Source organism: Zalophus californianus, chromosome 9, assembly GCF_009762305.2.
Source record: "Zalophus californianus isolate mZalCal1 chromosome 9, mZalCal1.pri.v2, whole genome shotgun sequence".
Lineage (NCBI taxonomy): Eukaryota > Metazoa > Chordata > Mammalia > Carnivora > Otariidae > Zalophus > Zalophus californianus.
In genome coordinates this window covers 84,640,773-84,668,358 of record NC_045603.1, presented here as the reverse complement: position 1 = coordinate 84,668,358, position 27,586 = coordinate 84,640,773, and the positions used below count along the sequence as shown (strand labels likewise).

General features: G+C 39.5%; 1 protein-coding gene across 1 annotated transcript; it reads right to left on the bottom strand.

Annotated features, from left to right (window-relative positions):
* On the bottom strand, positions 1–22,618 carry LDHB (lactate dehydrogenase B). The gene is made up of 8 exons (XM_027594944.2): positions 22,463–22,618; positions 19,493–19,627; positions 12,113–12,230; positions 9,879–10,052; positions 8,081–8,254; positions 4,524–4,641; positions 2,468–2,591; positions 1–375 (listed from the first exon to the last, which is right to left on the bottom strand). The coding sequence occupies exons 2-8, from the start codon at positions 19,619–19,621 to the stop codon at positions 208–210; spliced, it is 1,005 nt and encodes a 334-aa protein (XP_027450745.1). The 5' UTR covers positions 19,622–19,627; positions 22,463–22,618; the 3' UTR covers positions 1–207.
* Positions 22,619–27,586: the final 4,968 nt, after the last annotated feature.

The following is a 27,586-nucleotide window of genomic DNA, read 5'->3' as shown; positions in this document are numbered from 1 at the left end:
TAGAAGCACACTGCAATAGTTAATTTTATTTGTTCAAGGGCTCATATTGCAAGCATTAAACCAAGCATGGGCTTTGATTTTGTGAGCCCAGATTTACCTATTTAGGAAGATAAAAGCAAACTGTGATCCATGTATATGGATGAAAAACTAAAGGCTCACAGTTAATCACATCATAGTTTTAAATTTCTACAGCCTAGAAGCCAGAAGTCACAGATCTTTTAGGTCTTTCTGGATGTCCCACAAGGTATCTGCACTTTTCTTGAGCTGGGCAACCTCATCATCCTTCAGCTTCTGGTTGATCACACTGGTTAAGCCCCGAGCGTTCAGGATACATGGAAGGCTCAGGAAGACTTCGTTCTCAATGCCATACATCCCCTGACAGAACAAGACAAACAATTAGATTAAGAAATGAAATCACAGGGGCATCTGGGTGGCTCGGTCAGTTAAGTGTCTGCCTTTAGCTCAGGTCATGATCCCAGGGGGTCCTGGGATTGAGCCCCACATCGGGCTCCCTGCTCAGCGGGGAGCCTGCTTCTCCCTCTGCCACTCCCTCTGCTTGTGCTCACTTGCTCTCTCATAAATAAATAAATAAATCTTAAAAAAAAGAGAAAGAAATGAAATCATAGTAAGAATGATCACAGATCACATGTTTAAACAGAAAGACATGTAGGATATATAGTAAGCACAAACTCATTCTTTAATTTTCAACACATACAGGCCCATATTTTCCAAATACTTACATTCTGAATTTGATTTTATACATAAATATGCAAATTCTATGTATAAAATTTTAAAAAGTAAGTATGGCAAAAATTGGATAACTGCTCTTAAAAAAGAGAGAGAAAGAAATGAAATCATGGTAAGAATGATCTGAGATCATGACCAGAGCTGAAACCAAGAGTTGGATGCTTAACTTACTGCACCACCCAGGGTGGAAATTTTTAAGAGTAGTGAGTTTTTTATTGAACTTATTGACACATTTCTCCCTGGATATACTTTAATAAAATTTACTATCTAAGTTTTCAAATTAAATTGTACTACAATGTGTTTCTTAATGGGCTGCTTCTCATGAAATCCTAAATTTTTAAAAATTCTTTAGTTTAGCAGGAATTTCAGGGGTAGCCGTCCAACTAGTCTGGAATAAGTAGTTGGAAGCCACTCAAAGGCAAGATTTCTGGAACATCCAAGAGTTGCTTAAAAAAAAAAATATAATTTCCAAAACACTTTACCAGTTTCTATAAAGCAATTAATTTATTCACAGGGTCAATTTAACCATACAACTAATTGGATTATTTAATTATATTAAACAAGTTACTTTAATATATTTTTCAAACCTTTTTTATTTTTTATTTATTTTTTTAAGTTATACTCTTTTTTTTTAAGATTTAATTTATTTATTTTTCAGAGAGAGAGAGATCACAGCAGGGGGAGGGTCAGGCAGAGGGAGAAACAGGCTTCCCGCTGAGCAGGGAACCCAATGCAGGGCTCGATCCCAGGACCCTGGGATCATGACCTGGGCCGAAGGCAGATGCTTAACTGACTGAGCCACCCAGGTGACCCCAAACTTTCTTAAAAAGTGTATTTATTTTTAGTAATCTCTACACCCAAAGTGGGGCTCGAGCTCATGACCCTGAGATCAAGAGTCACATGTTCTACCTCCTGAGCCAGCCAGGCACCGTATTTTTTCAACTTTTAATTCCAAAATTTTTGCACATACACGAAAGCAGAGATAAACAAATTCCAAAGATGCACTCCAAGACTGAGCAGTTATCCAATTTTTGCCATACTTACTTTTTAAAATTTTGCTATAGTATTTAAAAAAACAAAAACAAGAACACCTGACATCACACTTTATCAAATACTTCTATATCTTTCTCTTTTGCATGTTTCTTTTAATCTGCATTTTCCCCTTACATTTTCACCCGTGACATTGACTTAATGGAAAATCAGTTATCTTATACAATGTTTTAATACAATCTTAATTTTATTGAAAATAATGAATTTCTACGTAATTATCATAGCTTTTTCTTTTAAAGATTTTATTTATTTGAGAGAGAGCACACACGTGAGAGGGGAGCCTGACTGGGGCTCGATCGCAGGATTCCAAGATCATAACCCGAGCTGAAGGCAGACACTTAACTGACTGAGCCACCCAGGTGCCCCTATTTCATAGCTTTTAAACTGAACTAAATTTACTAAGGTATCAAGTACTGCATCAAAGACAATCTATAGAATAATATCCCAACTTGAAATAAAACTATTAGGCTTAATCAAATGTATATTTTGAAAATGTGTCAAAAAAGACTCAAGAGTTAATATTTAATTTGCCACAGAATACAAGGGAGAAAAGAGAGAAGTTTCCACAAAACTTTGAGATTCAGAAAAAAGTAGGCTGAGACCCTCTTGTCCTTTAAATCTATTCAAAGAATAGAATACTAGAAATTATATTTGTAACAGTTTACCTTACCTTCACCATTGTTGACACTGGATGAATCCTGGATAGATTTTTCAACATGGATTCAATGAGATCAGCCACACTTAATCCAATAGCCCAGTTGGTATATCCTTTTAGCTTGATGACTTCGTAGGCACTAAGGAAAGAAAAAAATCATAAAAGAGATCATTGAAATCAGACTCAATAGTTACTGAAACTAAACTCTTCGGGTTTGACTTATACTATCTTGTTAAACTGTGTGCTGTTCAGTAAGCCTTTCTTATCTCAGTGTCCTTTTGTAAAATGAGGATAGCAATGGTATCTATTTTATAAGCTTGTTAAATGAGTTAACATATATGTAAAACATTTAGAATTGGAAACACTACCCAGTAGGCTCTATATGAATGCTGTGATAAATTTAAATAGATTATTGAGGGGCCCCTGGGTGGTGCAGTAGGTTAAGCATCCGACTCTTGGTTTCAGCTCTGGTCACGATCTCAGGGTCTTGAGATCAAGACCTGCGCTGGGCTCCGAGCTCAGCAAGTCTGCTGGAGTTTCTCTCTCTCCCTCTGCCCCTCCCCATGCTCACTCTCTCTCTAAAATAAATAAACAAATCTTAAAACAAAATAGCTTATTATATGCATGAATATTTATAAAGTCAGTGGTAAAAACATACTTTTTTCCAACCAATCTTCAAATTCATTAACATGAGTATTTCCAAAGTTATTAATGAAATCAGGAAGCAATGAAAAAAGAAGGATCTTCACATTTTAAGGACAAAATATACCTTGATTTTGAGGTCCCATTTACTACTGTCACCTAAAATACAATGACCAACTAACCTAACAGCAGAGTGAAGACGGTACCTTGCATGTCAATTTTCTGAACACAAATTTTATGCCTTGAAACCCACAAAGGCCCTGGTCCTTAAGAGGCAGCAGGAGTAACCAAAATGAGAATTTAGGAAATTGGGATTTAATGCAATCACTGGCTAGAAGACCCTGGGCACGTTGCATTACCTGAGTGAGTCCCAGTTTTCTCATTTGTAAAATAAAGGGATTAATTAATGAAATGCTAAGGACCCTTTCACATTTTTAAACAATCTTTTCCTCCATGCACAGGTCAAATTCCAGGAAAACAACAACAACAAAAAAACCATTACATTTAAACTAAGCAAAACAATTCCATGTTTGAGAAAGTCTTAGAACAATTCTCTGCAAATAATAGCTGATGTTTATGGAATGCTCACCAGCATTGTGTCTGTGTTTTCACTCAATTTTTACAATAATTCTATTATCACATGACTGAGATTCAACTTAAAAGTTAATTGGCTTCTGTAAGTGCCAGTGTCATGATTTGAATTCAAGCCCATATTCTTTACTCTATTCCACGACACCTTATTTTATAAGCATGAAGGTCACAGGAAAAAGTGAAAAAGAGTGAAAAGGAAAAAAAAAGAGGGCAACATCTTTAGTTGGGTGTGGAAAGGTATATACAGCACAGCTTTAACACTTTTAGCAATCAATCCGCAAGTACTCATTTTAGGCAATTATGAGACTAAAAGTGTCCAGGTTCTAGGCAAGTCAACCTTATTTATCAGTAAGAGCCAATGTGAAAGCCTTTCTCACTTGTTAATTCCATGTTTTGGTCCTGTTCCCTATACAATAGGACTTTTCCAGAAAAACATTTGCTTTCCCTATCGGGGACTTATATGGTAGCTTTGACCAATAAAGTTAGTCTTGTTTGCTTCAGAAGAGAACAGCTGCATGTTTACTACATAGTTTTTAAAATATTTTATTTATTTATTTATTTATTTGAGAGTGAAAGAGAACAAGCGAGAGCATGAGCTCAGGGAGAGGCAAATGGAGAGGGAGACGCAGACTCCCCACTGAGCGAGGAGCCTGATGTGGGGCTCGATCCCAGGACCCTGAGGTTATGACCTGAGCTGCAGGCAGATGCTTACCGGACTGAGCCACCCAGGCGCCCCGCATGTTTACTATATTAAGAGCTTACCTGAGCAAGCAGTCATGGAAATTGTTGACAATATTATCTAGATAAAACTAATCATCTTAAGCCCCCTTCCACTTACCTTTCCACAACCATCTTATGCACTTCCTTCCAATTTTCACTGTCGTTGTCTGTTCCCATTTCTGGATTCAGTTCCTGAAGAGAAACGCCTGCCACATTCACTCCACTCCACACAGCCACTGGAGAAAAAGGATAAACGTGTCATGTATTTCTGACATGATTTTAAAGAATCTTTTATTCTGTTAGTTCAGATTTCACCTCCTTGAGGCAAGTTACTGAGTACGCACTGGAGCTGCTCCGAAGACAACTGACCTAGTCTACTTTCCCCCAAAGGCTGACACGTGCTTTCAAACAGCCACACCGCTGACATTTTACCTTTCAACCATTTTGGTGCCCAATCAAATTGTTGTGTCACACAGAGAATATCAAATTCTTTGCCTCCCGCTAGGTTTGTGAAATCACAAGGGCTTCTAGTTCTGGACTATCTTAAACTTTTGATTTGAGAAATTTTTCACTTCACTCCTCATTTTTCTTATATAAAGCCCTTTCTTCTGGAGTGAGGTTAAAAAAATCATAATAATATAAAATAAAGAAAAAAATTCTAGGGTAAGGCCCAAATATACTCCAGTTATCTCTTTTCATTCCCCAAGTCCAGTCTACCTCTCGAAACAAACCCCATGTAGTAACTACAGTGAATTTTTCTGGTCTTAGCTGGATTGAATATTTCCTTCCAAGAATGCCTCCAGAGACACAGCAAAGGTGTTCTCTAACACCGACTATGTCTTTTGGAGGGCTTGATGCATCCAAACACCCTTACTTATTCTTAATACCTTCTAACCCAGCCAAAAGTATGTATTGAAGATGCAGGTATACAAAAATGAATAAGGACATGTTCTGTGCTGTGGATGAGTTCAGAATTTACTGGAAAAAACAGGCAAAGGACACTAAAGCAATGGGATGAACTACTACAGAGATATGGAGAAAGCATAATAAAACCCAAATTAAGAATTTACTTAAATTAGGGGCAAAGGGGTATCAGGAAGGGCTACAAAAAAATAGGCATTTGAATTGGACCTTGACATATAAGTATGGCTTTTGTAAAGTATGGACCTTTAGAGAAGAGCATTGTAAACTCAGCAAATAGGAGCAAAAGCATGGGGTAAAGCCTAGTATGGCTAAAACCGGCTATGAAGGGCAAAGCTGCCCATGGCCAAATAAGACTCTCTTCTAAGTCCACAACTTTTGAGAATTCAGGCTAACTGTTGAGAAAACTACAGTACTCTCATGGCTTTTGATAAAACTATGAAATCTACATAATCATGCCAGGGTTGAGCTCGGTTTCATTCTCTTTTATTTCATGTACACAATACAAGTCAATGTGGAAATAGGAAAAACAGTGTTTTGGAAAAAAATGACACAGTGATGAGTGAATAGAAGACTGGATAGGAGTCAGAAGACACGATTCTAGTTGTAGTTGTGCCACTAATTAGCTCAAGGATCTTTAACAAGCCACTAGCCACTATGCCTGCTTTGCCTCATTTTTTTCTTGATTATAATGCAAGCCTTAAACTAGAGGACATGTAATATCACCTCCAAATCTGTGGTTCTAATAACTGTACCATTGTAATAACTAGCATTGACTGAACTTTTGCTGCACACTAGACATTGAGTTTTTTATATAGGACATAAATTCAAACAAATCCTTGGATATTAGGAACTCTTGAATGATGTGACACAATATGCCTGAAAAAAAATTCACATTATTCTATAAAATAGCACAGATGCAATAGTTGTAAGACCAAAGTCTTATACAACAGCAAACTCTTTACTAAAATCATATTACACACTCTCATTAAAATCAAAAGAATATTTACACCTAAACCTTTTAGGGGAAAAAAAACAGCTCCTTGCATATAGGGCAGATATGAATTTAGTAAAATAAAAATTATCGCTATTATTAAAGTGTTCTGGATAATTACAGTTTTACACCATTAGCCTATTCAATGTATTTTCGTTTAACAAATAGGCTTAAGAGTTATAAGATACAATCAGAATTGTTCATAAATTGTTTGGAAGAGAAATATTAATTTATTTTTTAAAAATTTCTTTAAAGTTTATTTTTTTTTTTAGTAATCTCTACACCCAACATGGGGCTTGAACTCATGACCACAAGATCAAGAGGTGCATGCTCTTCTTACTGAGCCAGCCAGGTGCACCATGGAACAGAAAAATTAACTTAAATGAAAAGAGAGACATTAACTTAAATAAATGGTGTTTTAACTGTTTCTTTTTTTTTTTAAAGATTTTATTAATTTATGTGAGAGAGAGAGAGTAGGGGGGTGGAGCAGAGAGGGAGAAGCAGACTCCCTGCTGAGCACAGAGCCCGACACGGGGCTCCATCCCATAATGATCCCTGAGATCATGACCTGAGCCGAAAATCAAGAATCGGATGATTAATCAACTGACCTACCAGGCGCCCCTTAACTGTTTTAAAACAAAGTATTATAAAAGAAATAGAAGTGCAATATAACTTCAATGTTGGTCTTTTTACAATGATTAATTTATGTCCAACAATTCTATTTAAATTCCTAAAGAAAATATTTGAGATATTTTCCAAATGGTCCCTTACTACTTAAATGATTGATAGTTATTAATGTTTTATTAAAAATCAGATTTCTGTGCTCGCTTCGGCAGCACATATATTAAAAATCAGATTTCATTTATTTTATCTTTTTTTTTTTTTAAATAGGCTCCATGGTCCAATATGGGGCTTTAACTCAAAATCCTGAGATTAAGAGTCAGATAGATGCCGTACCATCTGAGCCAGCCAGGTGCCCCCAAATCAGAGTTCATTTAAAGCAAGATTTGTTTTACACTACAGAATAGTAGATACTGGTTATGTGAAACCTTTTGCTACCCAATTTATTCCCACTTCAATAAACATGATGGATATAATACCTATGTTCCCTGGAAAGACCTAGAAGCAGAGATATACCAGGAGCATGAGCACACCTATGTCCAGATCTTGGTTTCTAAACACCATTCCCCTTAGAAAGAAACAGGGCTCATTGGAGAAAGAGATGCTCTAGTGCAGGGAAATGGGACGGATAACACCAATATGGCACACTTTATTGTCCCAGAGACCAGGGCTCAAGAAATGCTGGGACATGTCAAAAAGACACAGGAGCCAGTTTGAAGAGCTTGTTACTTGCCAAAGCTGGGACAATTTCTGCATTACAAAGACGGTAAAAGAACATTTGTGGAATAAAATAAAAATCTGAGTGCACATTGATATAAATGAATACATAAATGAGGAAGGGAACGCTTTCTTTTATAATGGAATACAATAAATACAGAAGAAATGACTGAATATTGTGTCTGACAACTAACATAGTAATAATTTACTTAATCAAGAATTATCAATGGATACTAAACTTAGTAGGCAAAAAATTGGTGGGGACTATATACATATTTACCTAGTCACTATCAAAGTATTCTCCCCCAAATTGCTTATTTGTAATGTGAAGTATGTGAAAATAATGTAAAATGAAAAAAATTCAGAATGACAAGAATAATACTATAAGTACCCATTAGAATATTATGGTTTTTTTTCCTTACCACTTGAATCGCCATGTTCTCCCAAAATCCATCCATGGCAGCTGCTGGGATGAATGCCAAGTTTTTCAGCCATGAGATAGCGAAATCTAGCAGAATCCAGATTACACCCACTTCCAATTACACGGTGCTTGGGTAGTCCACTTAGTTTCCAGGTAACATATGTGAGAATATCCACTAAAACGTTTAGAAATAATATATGTAAGTAAATCAAAACTGATTTCACCTGCTGTGTCAATTAGCAGGTGCCCTAGCTTCCTCCTCCCCAACTTTTCCAGTCTGAGATGTAGCCATTAAGATGTGAATACTCTGACTTTACACAGTTCAGAGATTATGGAGGTAAGAGAACCCCTGGTCGCATAAATTCCTTCTGACTGTAATGTTCCATGACGGTAATGACTATCATCATAACCCAAAAGCCCTGGGTTACTAAATTACTAAGGCATACTACTATAAAATTTTCCTAGGCACAACATACTATTCAGTAAGCAACTGTGGTAATACAAGGGACTTACATTTTGTAGTATTTAATGAAAGGACCTCTATGATAGAACCTTTATTCTGGTGTGGCACGCCCTGAGACTTCAAAGAGTAAAACCTGCTGGGCTAGACAGAATCACAGCACCTATAGGCTAAGCCATCAAAAGGAGAAAATGTGCACACAAGGAAGGCAAGATGTTAATCTCGCAGTCTCCACCTCCACACATATATAGACACTGGTTAAGGTATTTTAAGGTCCTTTTGGACTGGCTATTATAAACCTCTTCCTTGGCAACTTTGATTCAGTGGGCGTGACTCCCTGGGGAGTTGAGACTTTGAAGCTACACCTGGAAAGTTGTATAATGAGCTAATGTCTGTCTGTCTCAGGCACGGGATGCAGCAACTTCCTATAGGCCAGTTATTTGTCACTCTTGCTCCAAATCTATTTGCCACTCTGTATTTACAATAAGTTTTATATACAAGACTGAGCTATTTAGTAACCCCCAATCCAGGATTGCAGAGAATAATACTAAAATAATCTGTCCTTGCTGGCTCTCAATTCTCAATATTCTATAAACTATAAGGATCCCCCTGGTTCTGATTCACAATCTTTCTCTATGTGAAGTGTCAGAGACCGTCAGTTTTACCACTTTATCAATGTATCTACTATGCTCACCAATAGTCTGTTTAGTGGCAAATTATAGACAAAGAAGTGTGAAATAGAGAGTGAAGTCTGACATTTTGGTTAAATAATGCAACTCTTTCTAACCAGAAGCTTTAATGTTTATTCTGCAAATGCTGATTTAGCAAAAAAGCAACTTTTAAGTTCTAACATTTGGCATTAGCATGTTATTTGTCCATCAATAGTCTATTTCTATCTTCCAAATTGGACTGATTAATGGCTTTTAGACTACTCTCATATTCAACCCCTAGAATACACTTTTTGGCCAACAGAAGATCAAAAATGCTAAAATGTTTCTTACAAATTGAAGCTACATTTAAATGTTTCATTACACATTCCAGGATAATCTTCCTAGAAAATTTAAAAAGCTTCTAGGCTCTACAACAAACTGATGAAACAAACAGTTGCAACTGTTTTATATATAACTCTTCTCACATTTTTAAACATTCGGCCCAGGACTCTGCCATTTGTTTTGCAAACACCACTCTTTTGTGGCCAATAACAGAAGATACGAGAATTGCTTCTGCTAGTAAATCCTAGAACAGAATCTTTAAAAGCCAAACAACAAAATAAAACAGATACCCTAAACATTTAACCTCATAGGAGCGAACCTTAAAACAATTCTTGTTAATACAATACCTGGGTTGGAAACCACAATTATGATACAATCAGGACTGTACTTGACTATCTGCGGAATAATGAATTTGAAGACATTAACATTCCTCTGCACCAGATTGAGCCGGCTCTCTCCTTCCTGCTGGCGGACTCCTGCAGTCACCACCACAATCTTAGAATTGGCAGTCACAGAGTAATCTTGAAGGAGGGGGGCAGAAACAGGTACTTTAATACAACTCTTCATCAAAATATATTATCTATCGTTGAAAACAGAGCTACCATAAAATCCAGCAATTGCACTACTGAGTATTTACCCCAAAGATACAAACGTAGGGATCCAAAAGGGTACGTGCACCCCAGTGTTTATAACAGCAATGTCCACAATAGTCAAACTATGGAAAGAGCCAAGATGTCCATCGACAGATGAATGGATAAAGAAGATGTGGTATATATATACAATGGAATATTATGCAGCCATCAAAAGGAATGAGATCTTGCCATTTGCAAAGATGTGGATGGAACTGGAGGGTATTATGCTGAGTGAAATAAATCAATCAGGGAAAGACATGTATCATACGATCTCACTGATATGAGGAATTCTTAATCTCAGGAAACAAACTGAGGGTTGCTGGAGTGGTGGGGGTGGGAGGGATGGGGTGGCTGGGTGATAGACATTGGGGAGGGTATGTGCTATGGTGAGCGCTGTGAATTGTGCAAGACTGTTGAATCACAGATCTGTACTTCTGAAACAAAATACATTATATGTTAAAAAGAAAAAAAAAGAAGATAGCAGGAGGGGAAGAATGAAGGGGAGTAAATTGGAGGGGGAGATGAACCATGAGAGACAATGGACTCTGAGAAACAAACTGAGGGTTCTAGAGGGGAGAGGGGTGCAGGGGATGGGTTAACCTGGTGATGGGTATTAAAGAGGGCACGTTCTTCATGGAGCACTGGGTGTTATATGCAAATAATGAATCATGGAACACTACATCAAAAACTAATGATGTAATGTATGGTGATTAACATAACATAATAATAAAAAATATATATATATTATCTATGATATGCTCCAAAAACCTAAACATCCATAAGCTTCTAGAACTTATGAAAGTATTATATACAAGAACTACTTATGTAAGAATTACGTATGCAAGAATTCCATTATTATAATTATAAGGCTTTGAAGTATAACGCTCTTCTCAAGAGAAATGGCTTCTTCCTTTTTGAGTTACACAGAACTAATCCAACCATGAAACTAGCTCAAAGAATGGACCAAGGAAATAAAGAGGGCCCTTTCTGGCTAAGAAATTCAAAATGCTATTGACTTTAGAATATTCGATTGCTAGTAATTTGATAAAACACAGTGAGTCCAAAGTCCAGCAGGGACCCCTCCAACAAAAAAAAGGACTTAAGGACACTTTTGGGCTTATGTTAATCCAATCTATGAAGGGGAAGGAAGGCAAAGAAGTGTTTATTCTTGGCTGGAAACGGATTTCTAATTTCTAATACTCAGTATTGTAAGGAAGCCTATTCACTTTTAGCAGTTGAGTTTCTCTGGAGAATATTTTTTCCTCAAGGAAGTGTGTCACTTCCCAAAATATAGATATTATGACCTGATGTGATCATCAGATGCAACAGCTATGGATGAGTCACATAATAAACTGTATTGCAAGGGACTTTTGATAGTTATTTGTACCTTTTATTAGTTTCCTCCCCATACCATGGGGAAAACCTACCTCTCATAGGTTTGCTGTGAAATGAGGTAAAATGTGAGATTCAAAAATTTCCTAGTACCCAGAATGCTAATAATTCAATGAATAACAGCCAGTAGCAGGAGGAGAAATTATTTTGAGGTCCACATTTCTATCTTTAGACATAGATTACCTGCTATGATGGTAGTATCACTGCATAAATGTGCTCATCCAGAACACAGACAGCTAGAGTATGAATTTTATTTAGCTTCTTTATTGCACTCAAATTACTTTGTACAAATATTTTTTGGAGTCTAAAACATTCCTGTTCTCAGACACATGTAAACAAACATTATAATGCAATTTCCTAAAGTATTATGTGTCAAATGTGTGGAAGTCACATGGGAAGTTTACATGGAGGTAATATTTGCGTTTGTCCTCAAGGATGAATTGGAGGGAGAAGGAAAGAAAAACTGTCAATATTAGATTCACCAGGATGGAAGACTAATTTTATATCAGAGCAAGGGCATCTACTATTAGATCACTCTGGGCATGAAATGTAACTACCTTTATCTGCCACAATTTTAGGTGTTTGAAGAAATAAGCTCCCATGTTGCAGATCCATCATTTCTCCTTTGAGTTTATCTTCTAAAACATCCACAAGGGCAAGTTCATCAGCCAGAGACTAGAAATACAAGAACGGGGGTTAGTACCCTAAGCCACTCTAGCACACCTCAGCTCACAACCCAACACAGAGACCCTTTATGTATGTATGTATGTATGTATGTATGTATGTATGTACTTAAACACAGGGCTTAAACTCATGACTCTGAGATCAGGACCTGAGATGAGACCTGAGTTGGGATTGAGCCACCCAGATGCCCCCTAAACAGAGACCCTTTTAAAATGGCTAAGCACCAAGTGTTAAAAACCTTGAGAATTTTACCATGGAGTTAGATGGGCTCTTTAAACTGCATAAGAAAGTCTTGAATGAACTATTAGTATTTAACACACTATTTTTCTAAATTTCACCTTCTAGTACTCAACTAGGATTCAATGATCATGATACAAATCACTTTAAGAGTATGTAGACAAAGATTCTTCATGAAACCCACAGTTCAATAGTGGTCTCAGGATATACATAAGTCTTCCCATGAATGAGGGGTGGTGGACTCACCCAGACCCAGAATCCACCTTGGGCAGTGTCCATCCCTGAAATCACCTCCAGTTTGGAGGGTTTTTCAGAGGGCAGATTTGGTTTAAACCATCAATAGATTGAGCAAATAGTGGGATCTGAAGCCTGAATGCCTCAGGTTGGATTGAGCCAACTTGCATGTCTTGATGGGGGAAAAGAAGGGGTATCCTATGGATGGTGGGGTCCAGGACTAGCAGATTTTCCTGTGATCCACCCAAGTCTCTGAGCACTCTTGTTTTCTATTGCAGTTGTCATCCTCTGCCACTCATTCAAAATAAAGGTCTAAATCAACAAATGTACTATTTAATCTTGATCTAGAGTCATAATTTAACATATCCTATAAAATGTTTTGTATGTAACATGTCTTATTTTTGTATGTTCTCTATATCTCTACATGAAGAGTGGGAGAAAACAAAGCCTTTACAGTCATATACAGTACTCTCTTTAGCAAGTATTTGAACTTTTCTTGTAAAAATAAGGGAGGGGGGATAGGTTGTCAGTCTAGACGCATCCAAACAATCTTTCAGCTTTGAAATTCCGTTATCTTACAGAAACACATTATTTTGCAAAATTTATAAAAAGTAGTTATCCCTCTCACTGAAATTTCACTAGAGGCCTTGCCTTTACTGTTTTTAGGGTTATTAGCAAAATAATTAGCTAAATAGGATATATCAATACTGAAGCCCACTTAAAAATGAGGATACCTCCTCTAAGGATAGTGTGATCAGCTATATAGGAGAGGCTTGTTGATAGGAAAAGGGTAGGTAATTAGGTTCAGAGGCACTTTGAAGGAAATGGTAGAGTAGCTAGGGTGTAACAGGATGGATCTCAAAGGCACGGACCAGCAGAGGGAGAAGCCGGTAAGAAAACCTGACCTACTTTAGTTTGCCAGCCAAAGCAGATCCCGTTCCCTGTGGGAGCCAAGAGATGAGCACTGTCCAGACCTTGAATCCCCCAGTGGCTTGCTAGTCTCAAGAAGTGAGTTATAATAGGCTTGCCTGTGAGTTTCTGAGACTCAAGCCTCCAAATGTGCTCTCACTTCCAAGCAACAGATTTACTTGCAAACTTCTGCAATGACCATTTTGTGAGTTGGGGATTACTTAGCAACTGTTTCCTCATTTCCACACATATCAAATACTGGCATTAACTTCTATAAGTTTAATTTAAAAACATGTTTTGATACTTTTTAAATGGTATTGTTCCTCTGCAGCCTCTGACAAGATCACACAAACCTTATTTGTGTTTTTTAAACCCTAGGTTAGGGGCGCCTGGGTGGCTCAGTCGGTCAAGCATCTGCCCTCAGCCCAGATCATCATCTTTGGGTCCTGGGATCGAGCCCCACATCGGGCTCCCTGCTCAGTGGGGAGCCTGCTTCTCCCTCTCCCTCTGCTGCTCCCCCTGCTTGTGCTCTCTCTCCTGCTGTCAAATAAATAAATAAAATCTTTATAAAAAATAAACCCTAGATTAGTACACTATAACTTAACAATAGCCATCACATTCTGTCAAGGTACTGAGCACTAGGAATATCACTTTTATTTTAGTCATAAAACATGTGTGCTGCTAAAGTCAGCACAGCAAAACAATTTTGGGCTTAAGTGGAAAAGGATGTCACAGGATCTGAGATCCCGTCTTTTGTTTCAGCCAGTGGGTGTGGAGAATTGGCTGACAAGTGCATCCTCAGCTGGCAAGGAAGGAAGAGATCCAACACTTGAAAAAATTAATTGTAGCACTGAATTTAGCTGCATCTGCACAACTGAATATCCTCCAAGTGTGGAGGCAGGTAACACAGAAGATGTATGACTAAGTGTCAGCACTGTTGTTTGACTGAAATAAATCTCCTTTGGTATTCCTACACAGGTTTCCCCCGCTATCCTAAAGTAGAATGTTCCTATCAAACCTTTTGCAAACAGCAATGGCATAAAGCAGAAGCAGCAATTACCATTAATTTATATGGGAAATTTTTGAAAATTCTCAGATCCCAATAACCTCTCTTAGGCTTTTCTTTCTTTTTTCAAATAGTATTATGTTTTTAATTTCAAATTCCACATGTTCACTCCTGATACCATAGGAAAGCAAATTGACTTTTTTCTTAAGATTTTATTTATTTATTTGACAGAGAGAGTGCACAAGCAGCGGGAGTAGGAGAGGGAGAAGCAGGCTTCCTGCTGAGCAGCAAGCCCGATGTGGGGCTCGATTCCAGGATCCTGGAATCGTGACCTGAGCCAAAGGCAGACGCTTAACTGACTGAACCACCCAGGTGCCCCTCTCTTAGGCTTTTCTGATACCTTAAGACACAGCTTGCTAACAGATGCACAAAATAAACTGAGGTAAAGCACAGATGCTTACGCAGGTCAAAGCTCCTGCAGCCTCATGCTGAGATGCTGAGCATGTGCGGTTACCTCCTGGGGAAGGAGTCTGGTGGGGCCCCTCCCACTGCTTGGGGTGTGTGCTGCCTCCATAACAAAATAAACTCTGGCTGCGTTTTGCTTTTTACCCTTTTGAGGTAAAAGGGAAAATCCTCTTGGGATTTCTTTTGGCTAGCGAAATAGCTACTTATCGGGGGCTTCAGTAAAAGCAAAGTGGCGGAACATGAGCTTTCAAAAAGCAGGTGTTTATATATACCTGTATTGTATATATACCTGATTGTATTGAATACCTGTATTGTAAAGCCTGTGAATCCACTTACCCTGTAAACATACTCAAAGTAGTTTGAAACAGCAAGGCTTAAGGTCAGGTAGAAGGCAAAAACATCACTGTTGAACCTGACCACTTGTTTAACATACAACAAAAATATCTTTTAATCTGAAGTCCTACGTGGACCAGAGGTGGCCCTATTTGCCTCCTGACCCTCTTAGCCAATAAATTACTACCACCAATGCCTTAGCATTGGATCATTGCATTTTTATATCCAAGTGTTTCATCTGCATGAAATTTTGTGGGAGGAAAATGTGTAACTCTTTCCAAATAATGAACTAAACAGATAAGCACCTTTGATGTGCAGAATGCCACTTCTATCATATTATTAAATACTGTTTGGGCCTTTTTCTGGGCTACAGTCCATTTTATTAATCTGTCAATTCTTATACAAAGACGAAATTTTAATTACATCCTACTTTTAAGCCAAGGCCTGCACGGCTAAAACTACTTCACAGTTGGTTTGTAATTACACTGCTCTGAAGAGCCTTCTTAGGCTGTGCCTCTACCACAAGAATGTGACTAGTTGACCTGAGTGAGGACAGAGACTCAAAGGCAGCAGGACACAGAGGCCAATGGTTTATGATAACATCAGAGCCCCCTCTTCACAGCCAAAATGCAGAGCCTGTGACGGGTAGCAGGGCAGGAGTCATACCTGGCAATAGAAGCCACGAGAAAGGAAAAGCTATCATCAAAACCTGACAAAAAATAAGTGATTATTAGGAATAGCAGAAGCATTTATTTATTAACATACACTTATTACTAAATGCACCAGACATTATTCTACTAATTAGGAACATAGTCATTAACAAATTTGGCAAAGTCCCTTCTCTCATGGAATGTCCCAGAAAGGGAATAGGAATTAAGCGAACCATTTAAGATGATTTTTGACAGCGGCAGTGCTACAAAGACCATAAGGCAGGGTGACGTTAAAGTTCCCAGGAAGGAAGTTTACTTGGACGGTCAGCGACTGTCCGCCTCCAAAGCCATGATACGAAAAAGGAAGAAGTCAGCTCTGACAGTCTAGGGTAGAACGTTCCAGGTGAAAGAAAAATGTTAAGGAAAAGGGTTTTAAGCAGACATGAGCTAGGTATTTTGGAGGAGGGCAGATGGTAAACGATAAAGTCAGAGACGGTAAAGGTGCTGCTGGTACTATGTGAGTGGCGCCCCCTGGAGTTGCACACTGCACCGCCTTGCTCTGACACAGGCAGGAGGCGTCTGTGACGTCTCAGATTTTGATGTACACATACAGTCTATGTGTCCCATGAAACTACTGGAAAGTTTAAGGACAGGAGCTAGAGTTTTTATCGAAGCTTACGACAGTTCATCTGAAGGCAATGAGGCTGGGGAGAGTGAGCAAGAGAAGCAAAAGGTAATTGAGTTTTTCTAGTGATGGGACATTGTATAGGGGGCCTCGGTTGCCTTCTCCGGCCTGGGAAAGGTGTGGGCCTCCTCAACCTCTCTCTCTGATGCCCCAGCTTGGCTCACTTCCTGGGGAGAAAGCAATGTGTACTCCCTCTAAAGCATACCAGTCCATGATGGACTCAAAGACTGGATCAGGAACTTAGTAGCTCTATGTGATCTTTACCCAGTGGCTTAACCTTTCTAGTCTGTTTCTTTCCAACAGTAATATACAGACGACAATACCCCACCAGTTTTTGGAAAGGAGTAAATGCAGTAATACGTAAATACCCAACAGAGTAGAGCACTGTTATTTTCCTTCCTCTATGAAACTAATAGGGTTTATAATCCCCAAACATTAAAAACAATTTTGAAGCACTTTAATCTTCACCCATTAAAATAAGATTTAAACATTTTTAATTAGTACAATAGTCTTTGAGCAAAGCAGTCATTCCCTCATGGCATCTAAATTGGAAGATTCCTACTGTGTTAGCAGCAGGGTCTGTTCTCTCAAGCACCTGAATTGGGCCAAAGTATTACATAACACGAGTGCAGCCGCAAGTTTATTTACCGAAGACGATTTTAAGTTAACAATGAAAACCAGAGGTACTCCTTAGAGTCATGATAAATTAGATGTACTTTCCTGAAATGTCTGAATTTTGAGATTAGCAGGAGGAAAGAACTATCTTTAGCTAGTATTTCACTAATACCTTGATATTTTTTAACTGCCTAGATACTAGTTTGGAATAAAAAGACACTGGAGCCAGTATAGTTAAGAGTCCAGAGCCTGGGTTCAAAATACAGCTTTACAGGGGCACCTCACTGGCTCAGGAGGTAGAGCATGCAACGTTGATCTTGGGGTTGAGAGTTTGAGCCCCTCATTGGGGGTAAAATTTACTTAAAAAAAATTTAAAAACAAAATACAGCTCTACTACTGTGGCTGTATGACTGTGGGCAGTCTGCTTAATCTCTTCATACCTCAGCCACCTCATCTGAAAACAGGATATGAGCACTTCCCATTCTGAGGCTGTTGTTAAAATGAAGGCTTTTATTAAAACACTTCCACCGTGGTATACATTCAATAAATGTTTTAAAAGAAATGTTAAGCAGGAGTATTTTTCGTTTTCATTGGCATGAAGTGATTACTTGAATTCCCTGTGATTTGGGAAACAGCTATTATAAATAAGCACCTAGTCAATACGAGCTAGAAAAAAAATGCAAGACTAAAAGCTTCATTGGTGTGTACTACGTATTTTAGTTGATTTCTCTGATAGCTTTTTCTCAGTAAAGACTTAAAATTTGCTTGATAATTTAAGCTTTGCAAACAGAAACATATCTGGCGAGGCATTTATTCAGGCAGCCTTCGGATATGGCACAAAGGGACAGTGTCCTCTACTGAAGGCAAAGCAGCAATTTTTTTAGGGGGGCAGGGTTCCCACATTTAAGGCAGCCTCTCAAAAGATCAAGGAATCAATTCAGTGAGGTAAATAATAAAGGGCCTCTTTCCTCAAAAGTCCTTGGAGACTAAAAAAACTGATGGCCTGACCTACATGGGGTATAAACAGAAGGCAAGCCGGAAGTCTGTGGAGGTATACAGAAAAAAAGTCTGCAGGAGTGGAAGGTGCTAGCAGCATGACATCAATGTCAAATCTCCCGATGCTGAGAACTGCGCTGATTATGCGAGAATTTATGTCTGATTAGGAAATGGACTCTGAAGGACTTAGGTCATTTCCACAACCTCGCAGAGCCCTTGTGCAGATTATTTATTAACTATAGAGGGTAAAGGGAACTTTGCAGTGGGGAAATTCTGCACTCATCACTTCAACCCAGGGCGTCTTGGGCACTACCTGGAATAAGAAAAAGTTGAACATCATGTGCCTCTACTGTGATGCCATCGCCTAGTCATAACCCCACCCCAACATTTAACCTGAAACTAATCACAAGGAAACATCAGACCAACATAAATTGAGGGACATTCTACATAACTGACTTGCACCCTACAAAAATGTCGATGACGTGAGAGACAAAGAAAGCTGAGTAACAGCTCCAGATTAAAGAAGAATGAAAGAGACATGACAAGTATATAAAAGATATGATTCTGGATTGGGGTGGAAACAGATATAAGAAACTATAAAACAGGTGGGAGAATTTTAACTCTAGGTACTGTATATTAGATATTAGTATTATATCAATGTTAACTTCCCCAAGTGTAGTAATTCTATTGTGGTCATATAGGGAGAGTGTTCTCGTAAATACCTGCTCATGTACTTAAAGGTGAAGTGTCATGATGTCTATAACTTATTTAAAATTATTGTTCAGGAAACGGGGCACCTGGGTTGGCTCAGTCAGTTAGGTGCCTTCCGCTCAGGTCATGATCTCAGGGTCCCGGGATCGAGTCCCGAATAAAGCTTCCTGCTCAACAGGCAGTCCACTTCTCGCTCTCCCTCTGCCCCTCCCCACTACTTGTGTGCTCTCTCTCTTACTCTCATGCGTGCACATGCGCGCATGCTCTCTCTCTAATAAATAAATAAAATCTTTAAAAAAATAAACTTGTTCAGGAAAAAAAAATCTTTTAAAGATACAATAAAATCCCGGTGTGCCTAAAGAGATTGTATACATAAACTGGAATTATCATGTCTGGTGTTCTTGAAATGTACCTTTCCCAGAATGCTGATGGCACACGCCATACCAACTTGTCCAACACCCACTACAGTGATCTTATTGTTTGGGATGGTTGCCTCTTCTTCTGCAACTGGTGCAATCAGTTTTTCCTTAAGAGTTGCCATTGTGCCCTGCAAGAAAAGAATCAAAACCTTATACAAACACCCACATATAAAACCCAAAGAGAATAATCCATAAAATGTTACTGTTGCAATTTTGAATGACAGCACAGTTGAAAATGAGCCTAATGATATTCTCCAGCACAAAATATATTTTAAAGAACCAGGTAACCCACTTAATGGAGAATTTAATTTAAACAAAAACTTCCACGAAGCCATTAGAATTTGGGTTCTTCTCTTCAGCCTAGGATTCTGTGTAGTATTTAACAAATTTTAACAATTTTGTCTTGTGGCTCTTCATTTACTGGCCAAAAGACATGAATATTTACATGTAGATTAGCCCACTTTTTCCCATTCCCTTCATAAAGAACTTATATGTAACTATGCAAACTAAATTAGAGCCCTGTACTAACCCATATTTAAGCTCAGTTTAAAAGAGTTAATAGCCAGTTATGAATATAATTTCTACTACTAATGATTATCACTCTTTGAAGATAGGGACTGGTTCTTCTACTTTAAGTCTTACTTAAAACCGGTTACAGTGTACTGGACATATAATGCATACTTCATAAATACGGTGACATGAAAATGGTGATGAATGTTGATGCAAAATCTTCAGAAATATTACTCTAGATTCCATTTAGTGTACCCTGGAAGCTAACTGGAAGGTGGGCATGCACTTAATACATTTTCCTTTCAGGGAGTCACATTAGAGGAATATCAACCTTTGAATCAGCTTCTTTCCAGCCATTAAAAAAAAAAAAAAAAAGGAAGAAAAGAAAACCTGTTGGAAAACATTCCATATACTAACACGAAATTTATCTGTGCCATCAGATAATCAGGTACATTTTCTCGATAACTAAAATGGCAAGAGTTACTGAATTATGAAAGAACCTTCATAATTCCATGGCAATTTTGTACACAAAATAGACTGTCCTGCCTTAAACAGAGAGGGTACAGGTCATAATTAAGCCCTGTCTTCCTATTTAAGTATCACTTATAATTGTCACCCATTATTATTTTAGTTTTCCCTTTACTTTTTATACCTATTTCAAACTGTGCCCTGCTTTCTAGTCTTTTTGTTTCTCATTTGCAATGGACTAAGTAACAGAAGTTTACTAGTTTAGTAACTGTATATGTTAAGTAAGAGTTTGGAAGGCTCCAAATTGGAATAAAGTACTTGAATTTAGACACAACTATGTAACAACTATTTTGTTCTATAGCTATTTTTCCACCAAAAAATACTGCCCCCCCCCAACTGTAGGAACTAAATTTAGAGATGACTTTGCAGAGTACATCTGCAGTCTTCTCACATGCTAAAGAAAAAAATGGGCAGCCTGGTGCAACAGCCTCCACAAATGGCCCGACAAAGAAATTCACACACATCCTGCATTCTGAGCAGAATCAGAAGACCGCAGAGATACAAACTGCATATTTTTTCTCCATTAAGTCTATTTTCGTTAGCTGGTTTAAGATCCTTATAGACAGAATCCAATAAGCAGTGGAAAACAAAAATCCAGAAATGGTCGCTATATACACATTAGTCGTTCAGACAGACCTTCTAAAGTAATTTTGGAACCTTCAGAAACCACAGTTAGAGGCTCAAGCCGGTACATATTTTCTTTCAGATCTTGATGGAGGAAAGAGCTTAAAATTTTTTTTTCCTTAATAGAGTTATAAGAAATTAGGAAAAAATGTTTTCTATTATATATGCAGGACTGTGCCTCGATCCGAGTGTTGGCTGCAGGGGAAAAGACTGGAAAACAGGGTCAAAATCTCCGATTCTTCGTCCTTTCCATCCCCCTCAGGCCCAGCGCCCCCGCCTGGGGGAAGGGAGAGAGATTCCCCCGCCTCCCTGCGGATGTAAATCGTTAGAAATGAGCCAATGAACCAGGGCCTTAAGTTCCGGAACAAAAACCCTCTTTGCAGACTACCCCCCCGATTTTCACCTTGTAAAAAGCCAGGTTTTGCCATCTGATTCCTCCACTAACCAAGTGTCAGCTCTCCGGCTCTCCGCGGCCCCCTCTCCCCAGGCCCTAATTGCTGCTGGGGTCGCTCGCCGCCCACAGGCCACCATTCTCAGCAGGCTGCCCGAGGCGAGAGCAGCCGGTCACAAGGGAGGGCAGCCACCGTAGCTCTCCCGGGAGAAGGTCTCTAGGGAAAATTCCAGACCTTCCTTACTCTCAATACCGAAGGCTGGCCAAGTAAACAAGGCACCTGAAGCATCAAGAAAAGAGGCCAGAAAAGAACAGGGCTGTATCCGGGCAAAACTGGAGTGCAAGGCCAAACCTGCAGATCATCCGTTACCCGCATCCCCGCAAAAGCAGGGGCACTTGTCCATTACCCTGGAAGTAGATTCCAACACCCAGGCTCGAGTCCTGCCAGCACTCACACGGTACTCGGTTTCCTCTCCCGCCCCTAGTTCCTCAATTCCTCAAGCACGTGTCCAGGGTCCCGCCAGCAGGCATGGGGGGGAGGGGGGGGCTGAGGTGATGCGGCCGCCATAAACCCATCAAGGACATGCAAAACCCCGGGTTTAGCTGCAAATACAAGTCTCCCCCCTGATACAGCACAGGCTGGAGGCAAGCTCCGTGGCGGGGAGGACAAGGCCTGGGGCGCAGTGGCAGCCCCTTCGCTCCGCCTTCGGTTCCCCCAGAAGAGGACACGGCCTGCCTCCCCAAACCCTGGGAGTGAGTCAAGGCCCGAGTCCGGATGCTCGGGGCTAAAGGCCCCAGAAAGCAGAAGTCCTTCTTGGTCCTTTCCCCAGTGTTGCTACGCAAGGACTCCCCTACACGTTGCCCCCGGGTGCCCACGAACCCGGATTCAGGGGCCTGGGCTGAAACCTACCAGAGAGAACCCGCGGGGAGAGTCGCGCGAAGAAGACAATGTTAGCTGCGTGTGTCTCCTCGGGCGCAGGATCTGCAAGGAGAGAGGAGGAGGCGGGGCCCACCCACTCCGCAGCCTCTTAGCTTCCTCTATTGTGATTGGAAACCCGATCACTGCCTACCCCTCCCCTCGGCTCGCTCAATCCCCTTCAAGGACAAGGGCTCAAGTGTGCACACGCTCTCTCCCTCCACACAAGAGGAGGTCACCTTCTGAAGGCAAAGGGTGTCTCAGCTCTACAGCCTGTCTCCGCTTACAGACTTCGACACAGAGGCCCCGTTATTTCTAAAACTTGCCCAGCTTTGACTGTTTTGGACTCTCATGCTGTCCTTTGGATATATTTAGTCCAAATAGAAATAAATTTTATTTTGCATTCCAGGTCAGCTTTAGAGGACCACTGTTCTTCGCCGAGATGTTGGTGGCATGTTACCTTGGAATAGTACTGGTGCTTCTGAATGTTTTGAAAAATAAAACTGAACTTTCAATTTTCACCATCTTGTTTATAAAGTTCATTTGGTACCACAATGACTCCCCCCCCACCTTAATTCAGGAAATACCCATTGATTTTCTACTAGTTGTCTGACAAGATCAATGAGGCCTAGTGCCTGCCTTTTGAAGTTCCTCTACAAATCTGTATGCTCTCAAAGGGCAGGCTTTCCCCTCAAGGAAAGATAATGGGGTAAGATGCATTCGTTTTCTCTGTCAGTCTCTGAGCAACTCCAAGGCTGAAAGGTATCATTCACCTGTGTGTTTTTAACACCCAGCCCAGTGCCTCCTACAATAAGGTGTTGGCCAATGAATGATTCAGCAGTGGGAGGCATCCTGAAGACTCAGCTTCATTGTGCTGTGTGTTTGTTTTAATTAAAATGCTTTCAGGAAGAATAAACACCTTGGATGTGAAAAGGAAGTTTTTTGTGTTTGTTTTTATGTAAATGGTCATTAATCCTATAATTGCTGCTTTCATTTCATTTTTGTGCCAGGCATTGAAGGTACAAAGCTGAATATAACACTATTTCCACCCCCCCCCCCCCCCGCCGCCCTGCCCATGCTCCCAGTTCAAAAGAAACAAGTAGGCAAATACTTTTAATTAGAATACAATGCGATAGGTGGTAATAGAGATTTGCTTAAGATACAATAAAAATTCAGAGACAAGCCACTAAGAAAGGGGTGTGTCTAGAGGAATTGAAAAACCTCAAACTTTCCAGGATTATAGTGACCTGTTCCTGGGGACTTTGAAGGACCCGGAAGATACAGTCCAGTTACACATTGAAACTCAGATGCTAAGGAAGAGTTTGGTGGATAATCTCAAAAGCATTGCATTCAACTTGAACCCAAGTTTGAAGCAGGACTCAAGAAGCACCCTAGAAAGACCTCTTTCTCATCTACTTTCCAACACAATCTATATGTCCTGTAGACTTCTAAGCATCTCCCTATTTTCCCCCCTTCTTGCTATCCCTATTACTGTGTGTCGGGTGGAGAGGAAGGGGGACAGAAAAATATAAGAAGAGGTCTCTATTTCTTCCCTCTACTCTCATCTTCACTCCCTCCACAATCAGTTACTAATCTGATTGATCCAAGTGAGTTCTCCAGTATGCAACTCTAACACCAGGACAGTACATAGTGCCAGTCTCAAATATTTTTGAGAATTGTATGCCCAAGCAACTTATTTTTGAAGTACAAAGTGTGAAAAACAATTTTATACATGCAGTGATTCAGACAATATACTCCCCTGATGGGGTTCAGGACATGCTACCCCAAAATAATGGCAACTTGACATACTGAATATCAAGAAGTTTGACATAACAGCAAAAATAGGAAGGTCACTTGGACCTCCCTCCATCCTTGCTCTTCTTCCCAAAAGACCTAAATCGCCTACATGAAAGGTACCTTCTCTGTGCCAGGAGGGAGACATTCTTATCACTAGAGCCAGGGAATTTGGGCCAAGAAATCTGGTTCAACAACTCTGTTAAGCTAACCTTTATCTTCCTAGTTACTTCTTCCCCACTTACTACCCCTAGCTCAAACCTCTTTGTCTTGTCAAATTCTTCACAAATTCATTGGTTCTTTGGCTAAAAGGTATAAAAGGTTCCTGCTCTGGTTACTTCTTCTGGTCTTCATTCTTTTGTGAAGGCTCTCATGTATGTGTAAAACATTTAGTAAAATTTGCATGCTTTTCTCCTGTTAATCTGCCTCTAACTTTTCAGACCTAGCCAGGGACCCTAAGAGGGTTGAAGAAAACTTTTTCCTTCCCTGTGCCCCATACCATCCCATTCTTTAAGAAATCGTTTGGAAGCTATGCCTGGACTCATTGAAAAATGAACAAAATTAGGAATCCAAGAAAGGGGGGAGTTATGGCAACATAGGCATCGTGGTATGATAAGAAATAGATTGGGTCTTCATCTGGTTCCCAGCACAGAACTCCTAAAATCCTTGTAACTTCCTAAATGGTAGGAGTATCTTCTATTCATAGCAAGCCCTTTCCAGCATTCCTGAGTTTATGCTAATGAGGTGATTTAGTGAGAGGTCCCTAGGGAGCCTCAGGATGGGGCTGGTCTCCAAAAAGACGAGGTGATCAGAGAGATAGAACTTTCAGCTCACCCACCAACCTCTGGGATGGAGATTGGAGACTAAAGCTCTAAAAAACACTCTTGAACAAGATTTGATTAGGTTCTGGGTTGGCAAACATGCTGAGAGGGCAGTGCACCTCAGTTCCATCGGGACAGAAACTCCTGTGCTTTGGGTCCTTCCCGATCTCACCCTATGGACCTCTTCATCTGGCTGTTCGTCTATATCCTTTACAATATCCTTTATAATAAATGGATAATCTTGTAAGTAAGTGTTTCTCTGAGTTCTGTGAGCCACTCTAGCAAAGTTAATCCACTCCGAGGATGGAGTCATGGGAACCTCTGATTTATAGCCAGTCAGTCGGAAGCACAGGTGACTTGCGATTGGCATCTGAAGTAGGCAGGGGAGGGCAGTCTTGTGAGACTGAGCCCTTAACCTGTGGGATCTGATGCTATTTCTAGGTAGATAGTGTCAGGAATGAGTTACTTTGCAGGCTACCTGGTCAGCATCTGTTGAGAACTGGAGAATTGCCTGGTGGTATGGATAAAAGAGTCAGTAAATGCTAAACAAATTCATTTACAGATAAAACTAAATAGTTCCCTGAAATTTGGTTATAATGCTGAATGCAAAAGTCAAAGAACCATCAAAACAGATTATTTCTTCCAAAAATATTTGAGACATATGTGACAAGTACTGTTTCAGGGGTCAAGATGGACAAGATGCCCTCTAAAGGAAAGCATATATCATAGGTAATAAACAAGTTAATAAAAATGATAGGATAAAGAATGTAAACATATTAATATACAATTACTCTGTCTGCACTTTTCCTACCTGCGGGCCTTTGGGAATAGTACTTATGTGCCATGATAAACCTCCTGCAAAGGGTAGAGTGCTTTGCTTCTATAATAAGTTACCCCAAAATGCTGGTCTTGTCTTGTTTTTCCTTTCCTTTCCTTTCCTTTCTTTTCCTTTTCTCTTCTTTCTTTCTTTCTTTTTCTTTCTTTCTTCTTTCCTTCCTTCCTTCCTTCCTTCCTTCCTTCCTTCCTTCCTTCCTTTCTTTCTTTCTTTCTTTCTTTCTTTCTTTCTTTCTTTCTTTCTTTCTTTCTTTCTTTCTTTCTTTTCTTCTTTCTTTCTTTCCTTCCTTCCTTCCTTCCTTCCTTCCTTCCTTCCTTCCTTCCTTCCTTCTTTCTTTTTCTTTCTTTCTTTCTTTCTTTCTTTCTTTCTTTCTTTCTTTCTCTCTCTCTCTCTTTCTTTCTTTCTTTCTTTCTTTCTTTCTTTCTTTCTTTCTTTCTTTCTCTTCCTTCCTTCCTTCCTTCCTTCCTTCCTTCCTTTCTTCTTTTTCTTTTTCTTTCTTTCTTTATCTTGTGCCTTTAAAAAAATTATCTCCTGTTGTCAGATTGTCAACTTTTAAAACCACATGCATGGAACTTTGAAATGGAATAAGAGTCCTGCTCTGACATAATCTAATCCAAATGAATATCCAGAGTTTGAGTGCCTGACCTCATATTACTCTGTGAGTTAACAATAGAACCAGAACTAGTTTTGATCTTGCTGCTGTGTGCCTGTGGGAATTCTTTTAATTAGTTTTCTGTCTTTGTTGTTCTGTGGTTATAAAACCAGACTAGCTAATCTTATTAAAACTGTAAATTCCTCCCTTATTCATCTTTATATCTCCAGGTAATATAGTATCTGACAAGATACTCTTGTCTCTCCCAGAAACATATTAAATGTGGGACACAATATGAGCAAATAAACTCTATGTGTTAGGATTTTTGAGGCCATCCTTTGGTTCATAGATTCATATTACCACCCCCCCCCTTTTTTTTGCCATTGTCCTTTATTTCCTAACTCTTACGTATGTTTCAGGCAGCAGAGTTTCCTTGAAGCTGAGTTCTGGTGGAGGAATTATTACTCAAGTTGAAACTACAATAGCAATATTTGCTTATAAATGAAGAACTGATATTGGTAGGTATCTTTAATTATAACAACAACAAAAAAAACGAGGCCTAGGAGAGAAACCAATTATTGGTGGAGAAAGAAGAGCAGTGAAGATTTAATGTCTTGGAAAGCAAAATAATTAGATTTCATTGTCTAGGTGTTCACTGGATAGCTATAACTTAGAGTACCTTTTCTGTGTACATATTAGCTATTCCTTTTTTTTTTTTTAAAGATTTTATCTATTTATTTGACAGCAAGAGAGACAGTGAGAGAGGGAACACAAGCAGGGAGAGTGGGAGAGGGAGAAGCAGGCTTCCCATGGAGCAGGGAGCCTGATGTGGGGCTCCATCCCAGGACCCTGGGATCATGACCTGAGCCGGAGGCAGTCACTTAACCAACTGAGCCACCCAGGTGCCCCTAGATAGTCCTTTTCAAAGGGAGGTAATGATATCCTGAGTTACACTAGGAGTTTTGAAATGACCCACAGTGGAGTGAGGAGGATATGGGTTAGTTTGTGCTAAGCGGTATGGGGACCCTAGTGTGCCTGAAAGATAGGTGTCTAGAAATAACGTTCTTAGTAACAAA